Genomic DNA, 15494 nt, shown 5'->3' with positions numbered 1-15494 from the left:
TTTATTTATTCACTGTCGCCTGAAAGTAGGCAGCAATCTGTAAGCTTCACGGTGTGCACTGAGGGAAAATACACAATCTAAATTTAATAACAAAATTCTGGATTAAATAATTATTTGGAACTGTAAGTATTTAATTTAGAATTTGTATGTCATTTATATTAGAGTTCTTTGATATAATTGGTAATATTGGATGTAAGATGGTTTCTGATTTCTAGGTTCACTTTTCGTTCTTCTTGGATTTTAATTGCACTATGAGACTAGACGACTTCTATATTAATTTTTTTTATTAATTACTCCCTTTTAATAAAATATAAATGGAAGCTAGTTGTTAAAAATCTGACCTGATTTAAGGCACAATATTGTGCTGATTATTTTATCCTGTTAATTTATCAGATTCCGATATTGCAACAAGAAACCCATTCACAGTGGATACTTAAACACTTTGCTTTTTATTCAGTTTTAAATTTATATCACATTAAATTTTAAATTAACAGAATTACAAAAGTTAGTCGATTCGTCAGTTAATCCTGCTGCAGTCGCAGTGTTTTGTTTTTACAATCATCATTATTATTACATTTTCAATTATCGGAAGCTAATTGGGTCTGCCAACTGCCAAAGGCGACAGCGGCGTTGACAGGACGGCTGGATTGGTTAATCGTAAATCGTTAGCATAATATAGTCAAACATTTAACATAGAGTCACACTTAAAGCTATCACTAAATTGGTTTTAAGCTAATTGCATCAGAGTCAGTCAGAGTGATGTTGGGGACCTTAAGAGCTACGTTTTATTCAGGTGCTACACCTGCTTGTCAGGCTTACGAGCTAGTTCGTTGGCTGTTCCTGTTGCTGATGTTGCTGCTGCTGTTGCTGTTGCTGCTGCTGCTGTTGCTGCGGGGTATCGCTGGGTGTTGCTCCTGCCAGAGCTGTTGCTGCCGCAGTTGCTGCTGCAGCTGCAGCTGCTGCCGCTGCTGCTGCTGCTGCTGCTGCTGCAGTAGTCGTACTAGCTGCCGCAGCATCCAGATTCAAGGTGGTACTGCTGGCCGCCTTTTGGTTGGGAAAGAGCACCGAGTACGCCGGCGGCGGATCCAGCTCCTCGTAGTTGGGCGGCGAGGTGGCGCCCAGGTGGTCCTGGCCACCACTTCCTCCTCCATTGGCAGCTGCCAGCGCCGCCTCCCGCTCATTGTTGACCGCATGCTGCGATGCGGATGCTGCAACAGAACGTATGGTTTCAATGTGAGAGCTCAAGCGACAACACAGAACTGGGGGAAGTGGGATGGTGATAGTGATAGTGGTTTAGTGGGTTTAGTTGGATTCAATTCAGCGGAAAAGTTAGACACGGTCAGTAGCACAGCACGTGAGTCGTGGCATCGGTTTATGATGTGTGCAAGGGTGGAAGTGGGGGGAGAAAACGAGGAAAACACGCATAAATACAACGGCCAAATGACAGTGCCTTACTTGGACTAGACTATCGTGCAATTTAACGTACCCCAGAGGCCGCAGATGAGCAGGGCCCCGCCGCACAGGAGCATTCCGAGCATCAGGTAGCCCCAGGGCCCGTACTTCGAGAGGTCCGAGTGCAGCCCGGATCGCGTCGAATTCCGGCGGGTGAAGCCGCTTCCCGCTCCAGTGCCCGCTCCCATTTCAGCCGTCTCGTTTTCCGGCCTCTGCAGCTCCCCATCCGTGGCCAAACTGGGCCCAATGGAGTTGGGCGAGCCATCGCCCCCCGGCTTCTTCATATCTTTGGTGTGCACTTTGCGCAACGTCGTCGTCGAGGTTGCCGTCGAGTTGTCCAAACCTCCGGCTCCGTCGCTCCCATTTCGTGGCAAATCCTCTGGTGCCGTCGGAGCATCGTTGGCAAACAGATTGCGCAACACTTCCAGGGCGAACTGCTCGAAGAGATCCGATTCCAGGCCGGCGGGCAGGTGGCCAGCTCCCGGGCGATACTGCTTCGAGCACAGCTCGTAGTCCTCATCGCTGTCGTACTCGTTGCTGTAAGGACAATGCCGGATCCCGTCACAGGCCAGCTCCTTGGAGATGCACAGAATGGGCTCATCGCTGAAAGAATATACAAATATCAATTAGGAGATGATTCTTTTTTGGGATACGCAATAATAACTCTAATAAATGATAACCTACGTTTAAAGATTTTTGTTTTATATAAGACTACTTTTTTTTGTCAAACATTGTGTGTTTATTATTTTGTAGCCTAAGTTTAGGCTGTAAATTAGTTATTGCTGTTTCCATTTCTAATACAGATAATATTTTTGGTATAGAATATATCTTAATTTGTTTTCTTCCTTTATAGCAAATGTATTTTTTAAAAAGTTTGAATGAAAATAATGTTTTTCATAAATTTAAATAGATTAGTTCCACTTAAGGATGGATTATAAATAAATAATAACATAAGGATGGTTTAAAAAATAATTTTATTTATTTTAATAACAGCAATTTAAGCTGTTAAGTTCAAAGAGACAGACAATTTATGCGAAAATGGAAACTTCCATCTATATAATTTCCAGTTTGAGAACTTCAGTGGTAGTTGGGGTATGTAATCCGACTCACCCGATCTTCAAGCACTGGTGCTTGCTGCCATCCTTGCACTGCTCGCCCTTGCCCAGCACCGTGACCATCAGTTTGGATCGCAGGCTGTGCTGGCCGTGTTCCCAGACGATCTTGACGCGTCCGTGGAAGAGCCGCACCGGGTCCTCCATCTCCGAGGCGGTGTCCTCCAGCTGGCAGGGATCCACTCGCCACTGGGCCGTGTGCGGGTCCAGCGAGCTGAACTGTTGGGGTGAATGCAAATAGAACCTTTTAATTATGGGGGTCTGGCTAAAAGCGTGTGGCCTAAGTGCGTATTGCGAAACGTGCGAGCAAACAGTTTACACGAACGAAATGCTAATCGCTTATATTCAGCCTATCGACCACGCCCACACTTCTCGCCGACGTGACGTGAATGGCCAAGTTCAACAAAACGATCAAGAATCAACGAAACGATCAAAACTGCGAATGCAAACACACATAATGCAAAATTAAATATTTACGCTGGAAAAATACAAAACAAAAAGCTGTGAAAGCCACGCCAGAAACCAGAACTACGCTTTGAGAACCCGATGGGGTAGATACATATATAAAAATAAATCCATTAATGTCTACGCTGTTTCACGTGCAGAGCGATAAGCTAAATAAAACAAGAATTGGATACGGGTTCAGATGGCTTTGTGCTCTCAGGTTCAATAACTGCGACGACTTGGTAGTCAGTCCCCCATTGTAAGTGTACACTCGTAGTAAACAACAATTAGCCAGGGTGTGTCCCCATCGACAACGGTTAAACCAGTTCTGAAGTGATAAACACAATAATCGTAACCGTGCATCGTGATATGTATTTACTGGATACATTTTTCTAGTCAGCTCATTAGGAAGACGATTCAGTTGCAATTATGCGACGCATCAATTTGCACTTCTCACCGACACGCCGGTGACGGAACAAAGAAACGCTCTATTCTGGGCATGCAAATGTGGATGTGCGTCCACTCCCTCGGGTCCCCGAAACCAAACCCATCTTTTTTCAGTAGCATAGTTTGCCTTTATGGCGACGCCAACTGCCAGTCAGACGGTTGAAGTCGACGGATTTATGGCGACGCGACCGAAAGTGTTGCTGTGGGACTGCGGTTGCTGTTGGGCTGTTGCTTCCCTGGCCAAATGCTACAAACGTGTTTCAAATATCAACAAAAAAAAGAGGCCTCACAAAATGGTCGGAATTGGCGCGCTTATGCAAATACGACGCTTTTCTGGCTTTGACGCGGAGTTTTGGCTCTGCAGAAAGTGAAAAACACTCCCAACCGACGGGGGAGTTCAATGTCAATGGCCAGCACTTTAATGGAAAGTTTCTTAATTAACCGAGAACACCTTGACAATGTTAACGATCAGCTGACGAATTACGCTTGGCATGGGACCTGCCGGTAATTGGAGACAATTCCAGATGTCAAACTGTCTCATCGGAAAGCCACAAAAAAGTAACAATGTCAATCGAGAACTTAAACTTGTTCGCTCGATAAGTCTGTTTATGAGAACATGAGAATTGCAGCCTGCAAAACTTAATCTATTTGACAATGGGAATTGTCAGCAATTTGGCAGCAATTTTCTGTATTTCACCGCATAAATTAGAAACAGATATATCATAAAAGATTTCGCATGAAGTCATACAAAATTCTGATTTCATTCGTTTCTTTTAGGTGTAGGAGAATCCTGAGTTGTGGAAATTTACTGGCTATCTGTTCATGAACTCAGCTCTTTGAACTTTTGGATCTGATTCTCACACTTGAACGCTGCGCATGCGCACTGAAGTTGTATTTTTCGAAGCAGATGAATGGGATCAAAGAAACTGGCAAATAATTCGAGCGGAAGGTGCAGAATATGGCAACCTCGCACTAATCAGCGAAAAAGAACTACACTTAAAGAAAACCTATACCTAGATGGGGCATAGTAGCAATGTGAAGAAGATATGTATGCTTGTAAAATAGAAACTACGTTAAAAAAATTGTTACATAGATTTTTTATAACGAAAAGATCAATCGTAAAATAAACTTAAAGGTTCTTTATGTATGCCCTTTCAATACTGGCTTCCAGCTTTTAAGATTGCATTATTTGATTAACCTTTTCCTAATCTCTTTAACTACACAGAATTTTTTTAGGTTTAGCTACTATTTGCTTTTAAGTGTGCTAATAAGAATATTGTCTAGACCTCATACTAGTTTGTTTTAAGTGTGCTAAGTCAGAGGCAACCTTGTCGCCAGAAATGGGGGCTAAGGTGAGTTCACTTACAATGTTCAGGGGGCAGGTGCGTCCCAAAGCCCGGGAAGTCGTCATGGCTGGGAAGATGCCCATTGTTGAGTTTAGCGGGGCAGAGGACTCCATCCCTCCTCCGGATTTGGCAGTACGTCGGAGTTTGGATGAGTTGCTGCTCCCGGCTACGGCGGGCATGATGTTTGTGGGCGGACTCCTGGAGGTGGCCGCATCCAAGGGCTGGCTGTGCCGCAACTTTGGCAGGATGAGGCGCACTATGAAGCCATAGTTGGGCGGGGCACTCAGGATGCGGGAACAGGAGGGATTCTCTGCTCCATACGAGCCCGGCTTCAGTTCGATGATGAGACTAGATTCTTTGCCTTCGCTCTCGATGAAGTGCTCATGCTGGGCACTGCAAAGTGGTTTGAAAGTTGGATGCGACAGTCGATCACCTGAAATGGAGAGTTTCGAAGAGGGTCAGTTATCGCAGCAGATGCCTTGAGTTCAAATTCACAGGGGTCTGTTAATTTATTCATCAAATTGGTCTTATGGATGGCCAGCGATTTGTGGTCATTTATATGCGGAATCCATCATTCCCAACTAAACCCATTGCATGCAGACGAAATCCGCGAGTTGTCAATCAATAAATAACTCACAGCTTGACAAAAATAAAGACAAATAATAAACTGCGGTGTGACAATGCTAAAAATAGGAATTTTGTGTGAATTGACAGGGAAATGGATGGCACTCCAATTTCGGGTGATGAAACCAAACCAAACACAGTTCGAAAATTCAATTAATACGAATGGATTCTACAATAATTGAATGACTACGTTACGTTTGCCTAAACACAGCGATACAAGTGATCCCCTCTGTTCAATTATTTTGCACTCGATCTCGAACTTTGCGCCGTAAAGGTTAAAGATTCACACAAGCACTATTAAGTACTTCAATTAATAAAGTACAAATACAAGCGCGTTCATTGGCTTGTAGGAAAACTACTTTTGCATTGTGCTCAGCGGTAGTCATACATCCATATTCTGGGTCACTGACTGCACCACATACGTACACCATTATTATATTATATTACCCGAGCGGTTGCTGCAACCGACTTATTGTTTGTTTGTCTGTTTTTGCAGCCGCCCTCGCTCTTTTTTTTCTCCGCTGGGCAATTGCCACACAGCTTTTGCGAACTATTAAACATTTTATTAAACAATTTGCATTTTTGCTCCGTTCACCCAAGTCTGAGCATGAGTACTCGTGTGTACGGGTGCAATTTAGCAGCTAATTCCCATTTCGAACTTGACATTAATAGCCAAGGGGCTGCGAGCTGTCCACACGTGCTGGAGTTTCAATCATCATTTTGGCAAATGCACTCATTACAACCGGGTTAATGACAGTCTTTCGAGACCGCTTTGCACGGCAGTTATTGTAGATTTGAGTAATCGATTCGGTTGTTCTAGGGAAAGTTAAACAAATAACACTCATTCAGATTGCACATACAATATCTTCAATTAGACGCTATTGTTACAGAATGAAAGGCCATTAGCACTGTAATACAATGAATTGCATACAGTTAAGTAATGATTAAGGCTTATTTGATGGTCAACAGAGAGCTCTAAAGCGTCATTGCTAATTGGGTTAAAGGCGCACAAGCACTCTGCGGCAAATAAACACATGAATTCATACACAAGTAAACTTGGGTTGTTTGGGGTTAATGCGGGGAGTTTATAAACAGTAGAAATGGGTTTACGATTCGGGCAGCCAGCCAAGCGGGCAAGAAAGAAAGGGCCAACAGTTCCACCCAATTTTTTCACTAAATATGCCGTTAATAATTTGTTTACGTTTTCAGAGCAGAACCGAGTTTTACAGATTTGTTGTTGTTGTTGTTGGGAAAGCAGAACGCTTTCCCGGGGGAAAGTCAAAACCTGGAACTTGAAGGTGCTATCGAATCAAAGCTTTGAACTTGTACCTACAGCTCAGTTGCTCCAAAGTTTTGGGCAAGGTCAGGTTTAGAGACATGATTACACAGATAAACATCAAGTCAAACAACTAACAAACCAACCAGAAAACTCACAGACAAACATGGAAAACAATTTACAGTCAACTGTTGGGCACTGAGAAAAAATCTTTTGGTTTGGATATTATAACCTAAACAACTTCTCTTTTTATTTAAATTTTATTACAGTTATGTTCTGTTTCTTCGATCTAAAAGATAGATTCACTTTTTCAAGACTTTATTAGTTCTCGCTTTCCAATCTGTGAAAATAAATGTTTAAATAAGTAATTCCGAATTCAATGGGGTTTATTTTGGACCACCTAAAAAACAATCAATATTATATCTTGGCAATGGTTAAAAACTTTAAACGTCAGAAAAAATGGTTCTGGCTTTTAAACAAGTAATAAATTGATGTGGACTGCTACTTCTTTAAGAACTCCTACCAATTGTTGTCAGTGTACTTCTATTTATCTGCCAATATCTCGCGATGTGTATCATTGACTCCCAGTGTGCGTGCGTATCTGTGTGTAGGTCAAGCATCAGCAGCCACTTGAATTTGAAAAGGGCACATTAAAATGCGTAGTCAATGCCGATCCACAAGTTATAGTGCTATACACAGTCCCCTATGTCGAGTGGGCCAGTTGCGAGTTGTTGTTTGGACTCAGATTCGGATTTAGACAAAAACGGAACTTGGCCAAGAGCAAACTGCAACTGCTCGTGCAGAGATTGTCAAGCGGTTTGAGGGTTTTTTTTTTTCTCTCATTTTTTGAGTTCTGTTTCTCGAGTGGCGACTGGGCATAATAAATTCTGTGGCTGCCACGCGATGCGGACGCGTGTTGCATGCTGGATGGATGGATGCTGGATTCTGCTCACTCGTCATAATTACGCCCGGCTGCCTGCGGAAAAGGGGGGCGGTGGTATGGTGGAAAAGGGCGGGCGGAACAGTAAAAGCGCACGATGGAGAGACACTCGAAAAAAAGTTGTTGTTAAAAATTACACAACACTCGCACACACACACTCACACACAAACACACGCAGAGGAAGCACACATACCCGGAGTGAACGCCACTCGACGCTCAAACAGAAACAAACAAAAACAGTCTGCAAGTGCAGTTTGTTATACTCTTCTCCGCGGGGGGATGCCATAAACCCATAAACCCTTCACCAAACTTGCAAAGTCTCACAATCGAATTACGGAATCGATGGGTTATCTGCAAGTGAAGTAGAGGGCTTTCAATTCTGCCCTATTTCCTATGAAATATTTATGTACAAAAACAATTCATATGCAATATCATTGAAATGTGTTCTTAAGTAAACGTTTTTGTTTAAAAAAAAACATAGACCTTAAAGAATTCCATTGATATATTGTTAAATATTCAGTAACTATTAACTATACCTATAACTTCTATTTAGAAGTTAATTTCATTATCAGTCAAATATCTGAAAGTCAGAAATGGTTTATACTTTACACACCAAAAGAAAACTTCTTAACAAACAATTAAGATCATAAATAAATAATAATAAATTTAAGTTTATAGAGCATATGATCTTCTGCTTCCGCTGCTTATCATTCTATTTGCTTTATTTTTATTTGTGAAACTGCTGAAATTGGGTCAACTATCAAAGTCAGAATGGCAAGGGTTAAGTGCTTGTCCCTCTATCTCTTTCTCTGTTGTTGTCTCTGTCTTTGTCTCTGTCTCCTTCTCTGTCTGTGCCTCTCTATCTGGCCTCGCACCTTTCCCGCTTTCCCGCTCTCCAGCTTTCCCCTCCCGCTTTTCCCGCCTGCCCCGCTTTCACAGCCACATGGACAGCGCGCTACATTTCCCGTTGGTCAATTTTCCTAATAGGTCAAGCGAATGTGTCATCATGTTGCTGCTGCTGTTGGCCATAGTCACTGTTGTTGTTGTTGTTGTCGTTGTAATTTGTCTGTTTGCCCAGCTAAAGAACGACAAAATAAATAAATTGTACAATAAACAAGAATTCTGGCCAACTCGAATGGCAAGGAACTGGGAATTTGTTGCTGCAGCTGCTGATGTTGCTGCTGCTGCTGCTGTTGCGTGCAACACATTGGCAGACCTAACGGCAACTGTTGCTGCTTAACTGGCCAAGCAGTCAGCGGAATGGCGGCGAGTCGAGGCGGAAGCCAGTTGAACATGACTTCTAATGGCCGCATACATAAATCAAAGACCCATTTTCAGAACTTGGCAGAAAAACAATATCGAAAACGTAAGGAAAAAAAGCAACGCAAACGCCAAAAATTGCCTTAACTACTCGAGCAAAATGGCAGCTATTTTCTATTGCCATTTTTTTTATGAACAATTTGCATTTTAATTAAGCGATTGTAAATGCTTTATCGCTCGCCGTCTCGCTCGCAAAAAAGTTTGAATTGGAATTGAAAAACGGGCTGGAGTGTTGTGTGTCTCTGTGTGGCAGTGGCACCTAATTGAACCCAGATGACTTTTCGGGGCGCATAGCAAGCAGCTTCTAGCCACAGCAGCCTTATAAAACCAGACTTTGGGGGAACTTCTCCAATCCAATCCAATCCACAGATGGCTGCTGGCAACATATGTTAATTCTACTTGATATTCACAACAGCAACGGCAAAACAGAGCTGGAAACCAGTTTGCAAACATGTACATGGCTAAATATACATATGAATGTTTATGGCTGGATAAATAAAGCTCTTCGACCCGACTGTTTGTTGTGCTAGCCAAAAAGTTCGGATAGAGTAAACACTAGCCCAGATCAAGATTCGGTGTTAGATTTCGATTTAGATTGGGTAAAAACTCGTGGCTGCACTTGGAAAAAATTGAAACTGCTTTCGTAGTCTATGTAGTATATTTCATTTTTTAATGGTTATTAAGTGCTTTTGGAATGGGCTTATAAATCAACAAAGGCATAAAATCGGTTTTAGATGACTTATTGTTGAAAAGTCTTATAACCAAGTAAATTTGGTTCAATCAACTTTAAATCATTTCTATATTCTTTATGTTTAATTTACTCTGCGTGGTAAATACAAATTTTATAGTATCAGGTCAAATTTGAACAAACATTTTTTAATGGACTTTGCATCTTCTCGATTTAACTTATTGGACTCTGTAAACTCAAAAGTGGATTTGGTATTAAATATTCACATAATTTGTATGAATAAAACACTTCTTATCATGATTTTTTATCTTTTTGATATAAATTAATTAAGTTTGATCGTTGATCTTATAATATTCATTGCCAAATGATCTAATTTTATATGGATGGAAGTCCATTCTATCGCTTTCTTAGGCCTCAAAGGTCAATGGAGTACCGGCCTCGTTGGGTTTGCTTTGATGTTGCCATCAACATTAACCCCTTGTTGCAACGGAGGAGATCAAGACGATTTGCCTCTTTGTTCGGGCCATAACTGTATTTCAATGGCAATGAGGTCGTCTGGCGGTTGCGTTTTCTGTTCTCCGCTTTGTGTTTTTTCAGTTTTCTGTTTCTGTTTCAAGTTTCACAAAAAAAGTATTTTCTTTTATTTGCATTATATTGTTTTCTTTTTATTTCATTTCATGCCGCAGAACTTCCGCGTGATTTATTTACGGCGTCTAGCTGCTTTTTATAGCACCCCACGCTCAAAAAAAATTAACGAAACTTAACGCTTATCAGTAAACTTTGGTGACTAGTACTCGAATTTGGCCTTTAGGCAGAAAATGAAACACAATCATTTACGAAGCCATGTGCACGGCGGGATCGGTCAAATGCGGTTAATATCGAGTGAGTGGGGGAAACGACAACCGGTTTCCCAAACAGAAACAGCACAAATAATCGGTGATAAAATTAAAAGCACACACAACAAATGACAGTGGTTCACAACATGTATTCTAAAGCCACGGATATGGGATGGGTGACTAAAAAAGAGACTATAATGGTCAAGATTAGAAAGGCAATGGTTAACTACAGTCAATACTCGAGAACTCAAATCTCCAACAAAATAATTAAATAAAAAACAGTTACTTATAGTATTGCTCCTCTATCTAGTTTTCTTGTTACACTCATGTAACTTAAAACCATTCTGTTTTTTTAAGAGCTTTGAACAGTTTGAAAGTAAGAGTTACATATACACAAATGTTAAATTTGATTTGTGAAGGGAAATACGTAAGATCATTTGAAATTTGAGTAATAGATTCCTTTGAACTGAGAAGTTCGAATTTCAAATTATGAAGAGTGAATTATGTGGAAAGCTAAAAAACCTGGAGAAAACAAGTTTATATTTATTGTCAATGTATTTCAGAGGTACCTAAAATAACTATTAACTTTCTCGGAATTACCGTTAATTCATCTTTGGAAAGTCCCAACTATAGAAGTATAACGAGAAGTGAAATCCAAGTCTTTAACTTAAATGTGGGGAAGTACCTCTTTTGCCCAGATCTTGTGACCCGATACTCCGAACCGATTCCTCGTATTCAGTAATTATAAAAGCTACGAGCACTTGAGGGCGCCTCAATTACCAGGTATTCCCATCCGCCCTTCCTCCCACCCTTTCACCAATTTCTTCTTCTTTTCTTCACACACCGTTTGCACACAATGCAGCGGCGCCTGATGAAATCCCCCCGGACACAATTTTCCCAGGCACATTTTCAATTTTTTTCGCTAACTAACCAAAGACCGCTGCACTTTGGACCATGGCGGCGCTGGCGGCCAAAAGAGTGATCAACGCCCACGCGCTGTAAATGTGCAGAATCCGCGGGCTGTTGCGTCGCTGCTGCTGCGCCTGCGCCCCATGTTGCTGGTGTTGTTGCTGTTGCTTTTGTTGGGCGCAGCGGACGCAGGCGGCGGTCGCCATGTTAGTTGGTTTTCAGTTTTTCTTTTTGTTTTTTAAAACGGCTTTTCAGAGCCGCCGATCGTCGCGTTGCCTTTTGCTATCGAATTTCACTCGGCGACGCGCACTAAAACAGTTGCTTTTTCGCGATTCACGCGGTTAAAATTGCGCAATCTAAAAACTAGTTCGTCTAGGATCAAGATCCGTTAATAGCGGATCTCCACTCGCGCGCCCTTTTTTTATTACTCAAAACCAAAAAGGAACCAAGTTTTCTGCGCCGCCCTCGGCGTCAGCGACTGGGGGCCGAAGTCTTGGAACGCTACTTTTTTTCTCGTTTGCGCCGCTGCTCGAACTCGCGAACTTGCTGCGACGACCGATCGGATGGAACTGAGCGCAGCTTTGGAGCCCAACGGCGACGTCAACGCCTCTGCAGCGGCAGAAACCGGAGATCTCTTCCAGACTCACAGAGTGATGTTGAGAGAGGGAGCCAAGCGCGGAAGCCAAACACTCTACTCTTTTAAGCTCTCTTTTAGTTTCGAGAGAGCTTAAAATAGTAACAAAAACAGCTCCACTGAAAGAAAGTATATAAAACGTCGATAATCATCGACGCAGATAATGCATACAAATACAAAATTTATGGACATTGTCTTGATATCATTTTATTAAAAGTTGCCATAGTCTATCGAATCAAATATATCTATATATAGAATTCTTTGCATTGCCTTCCGAAACTTTGCGTAAAAAGCCCACCTCGACATTTCTGTCCATATAACCAACATGGCGAATGAGTAATGTTTTAATATAAAAGTAAATACTGGTGCTAAAGATATTTTAGTTGCGAAAGGCAATGAGACTTAAGGAAAAAAACTCGTAAACAGAGCAAATAGAAATGTTTATTGACTAAGCAAAGAGTGTTTAGGAAAAAACCGACTTAAAGTATCTTGCTTTTGTTTTTTATTGGGACCATACAATCAGTTTGTTGGTATGTATTTAAAAACGACATTTAACGTTTGGAAAATTTGGTTTATTTGTTAATATAAGATGTTAGATCTTTAAGATCTAACATATTTTTAACACACAATATTTTTTTTCTTTGTGTAAAGCTCGTAAACAGCGGTAGCACTACAATTTAACTAAGAAACGGAATGACACGAGCCAAGGAAGCAGCCAAAAGAGAAATCGTAAGGAAGGAAAAGGAGGAGCAAGAGAAGAAGTACACAGATGGGGTAGAAGGGGGCAGGGCATGTTCTCCTTCATCTGCCACCAACGATAACAACAATAAAAACAAAAACATAAGGCATGAGCAATCAGTGCAACAATTCTACTGCTCTCTTCTGACTCACAAAGCTTACGGCGTCAAACGGATTTTTGCATTTGCATTTTTTTTCCTTAGTCTTTGCTGTTGTTGTTGTTGTGGCCGTGTGCTATATTTTTTGCGGGCCCTCTTGTTTTTTACTTTTTTCCTTTTTTTTTGGGAGCGGGGGTCTGTAACCCAATTTTGAAACGAGTCAAGTCGATATGCGAGCAGAACAAAGTGTGCAAAAAAAAAACGAAAAGAACAAATCGCAAAAATCAGTAAGACGCATTGGATGTGGGAGGCAGAATGCGAAAATTACAGCAAAAGACGTTTGTTCGAGTGAGGCAAAAAAATCGAAAGCAGTTCAAACAACATGTGTCAAAAGGGATGAGCACGAAAAATACATCTTCAGCCAACGAGATGAATGCATACCACATGGTCCCCCTGGGTGTACATACGTGTATGCATGTGTGTGGGTTGGGCCAAATTGGAGTTTACCTTAAGCCCAGCCAGATGACAGGACTCGCTTCCAAGGCCAACCGATTCGGAAAGTGGGTTAAAGCCCCGTTTTTACATCAGCGCAGCAAGATACAATTTTAGGTCACCGGATTTCAGGAACAAAGCATTGATCTCTTACCTTGCGATGGAAATTCACTACAAATTGGCTTCTTTTCAATCTTAACTGTGCTAATAATAACAGCCAATAAAACGATTTTTATGTGGTTCTATAAAACTAACCGCTTTCTTCGAAATTTACCTTTCTTACAATTGAAAACAGGTTGACAGATACACATTGGGTGAATCACATCATTTGAATAAATAAACTTATATTCAATATTAGATCGGTACTCCTTACTTAAATTTTGAAAATCTTTAAGGGAAACCTGATAACAATAATTTCAAAACTTGGTCTTAAAATCCTTTAACAAATTCTGTGCTCTGTAATCTAATTGATAAATGGCAGATAATGATTTAAGTTAAGTAATCTGCCGGCTTATTTTTAAAGATTTTCTGCCAAAAGTAATGTTTTTACTTCCCATAAAAATAAATTTACTGCTTGTAAGGAAATGCCAGAATTCACCAGCTAATTCTCTGACCCCTTAAAGATTTAACAACTTTCGTGTCGTTTGCGTTGTCTTGAGCTTTGTTTGTCTTACAACGAAAATATTTTGAAAAACGCTCGAACATTGCATAAGTCAAATAAACATTAAAAACGGATTGCCCGACCCGTCGTGTCTCCCCATATCTGAAACTACTCACTCTTGGCAACAAGAGTTGCAGCCAATTCAGCCGGTATATGTGCGGTACTATATGTATGACCAACGTGAAAAACCAGGCTTCGTTTCACGAGTATGTACTGCAGTTTTTGTGCTGTTATCGCTGCATTTGGCCGTTTGCCAGTGTACGCGAGTTGCGAGTTGCTAGTTGCCAGTTTTTTTGGTTGCTAGTTGCAAGTTGCTGCCGGGACAACTGTTGTTGTTGCTGGCGTGCGTAGTTGCGGAGCTAAAAATAAACTGCATGTAATTATAGTCGCAGCGACTTGTTGCACCTACCATGCCCAAAATAAAGAAAACCCGTCAAAACAACCAGCCAAGAAACTGTGAGAGAGCGGCCTAAGAGAAACCCCGCTTTTAGCCAACTCTCTTCGGCAGCTTCTAGTCACGTCTACCGCCGTGGACCAGATCCGATATCGGTGTATAAACATTAAATAAATATATAGCTGGGTCACGTATGCGTGTGACTTATGGACGGTGCGAAATCTTGTCCTGCTATCAAGACACGTTTAACTTCTTGCTCGCGGAGACCGCGGTGGCCACCGGCTAACCTTGGCCCAAATTAAGGGGTCCGATTCAGACGATATTGCCCTCGAATCAAAAGCGATCTGGTCCAATTTGTAAACAACAAAAGCAAGTTTAACTAGCTAGACTAACAAGTAAATTATATTCTAGAATTTTTTAATTGAGAACTATTTATCTATAACTTTCTAAATCATAAGAAAAAGAATTTAGGCCTCAAAAGGTCCATAATATTAAAAACACAGGTATGGTAACTTAAGAACTTTGAACAACGCGCCAAAACTTTATGACTTTATGACTTATGGCCTGGCGAAAGTAGCCAGAAAACGCCTATATTTGCGTTAAACCCAAAGGTGGTCACACTGCCTCCCTTCAGACCCCACATCCCGGCGTTGCCATTTCACTCGTGTCCAAGTAAACTTTACATGGCTTTTACATGCACAGTGGCGCTGTCAATTGATGTGGTTGCTATTGGCACTCAAGTTAGTTTCTTACATTTACTGTCGTAACTAACGTAACTTATTACGTTACTACGTTTCATGGATTTAGTTTTGACACCAGAAATATTTTTAAAATATAAATAAGAATAATAATTTAAATAAAAATTAATACTAGGCTAAAAATAAACTGTCTATTCCAAAGCGATCCATTTAGAATTCATACAGACAATGAATACCTATAAAATATGCCAAATGAAACAACTTGAATAATAATGAATAATAGTACTTAATTTAGAATTTTCTGTTTTTAAAATTAAAAGCTTATCAATTTTGTTCTATATGCGTTTCTCAAAAATGAACTCGTTTCACAATCTACCAAAGTTTC

General features: G+C 41.0%; 1 protein-coding gene across 1 annotated transcript; it reads right to left on the bottom strand.

The window, feature by feature from the left end:
• Nucleotides 1-430: 430 nt before the first annotated feature.
• Nucleotides 431-11967, bottom strand: LOC108039893. The gene is made up of 5 exons (XM_017117063.2): nt 11417-11967; nt 4822-5234; nt 2563-2783; nt 1487-2055; nt 431-1208 (listed from the first exon to the last, which is right to left on the bottom strand). The coding sequence occupies exons 1-5, from the start codon at nt 11598-11600 to the stop codon at nt 823-825; spliced, it is 1773 nt and encodes a 590-aa protein (XP_016972552.1). The 5' UTR covers nt 11601-11967; the 3' UTR covers nt 431-822.
• Nucleotides 11968-15494: the final 3527 nt, after the last annotated feature.

Source organism: Drosophila rhopaloa, unplaced genomic scaffold (genome assembly GCF_018152115.1).
Source record: "Drosophila rhopaloa isolate 14029-0021.01 unplaced genomic scaffold, ASM1815211v1 contig_115, whole genome shotgun sequence".
In the NCBI taxonomy this organism is placed as follows: Eukaryota; Metazoa; Arthropoda; class Insecta; order Diptera; family Drosophilidae; genus Drosophila; species Drosophila rhopaloa.
Note: the sequence above shows the minus strand (reverse complement) of the source record. Positions and strands in the feature narration are given on the sequence as shown.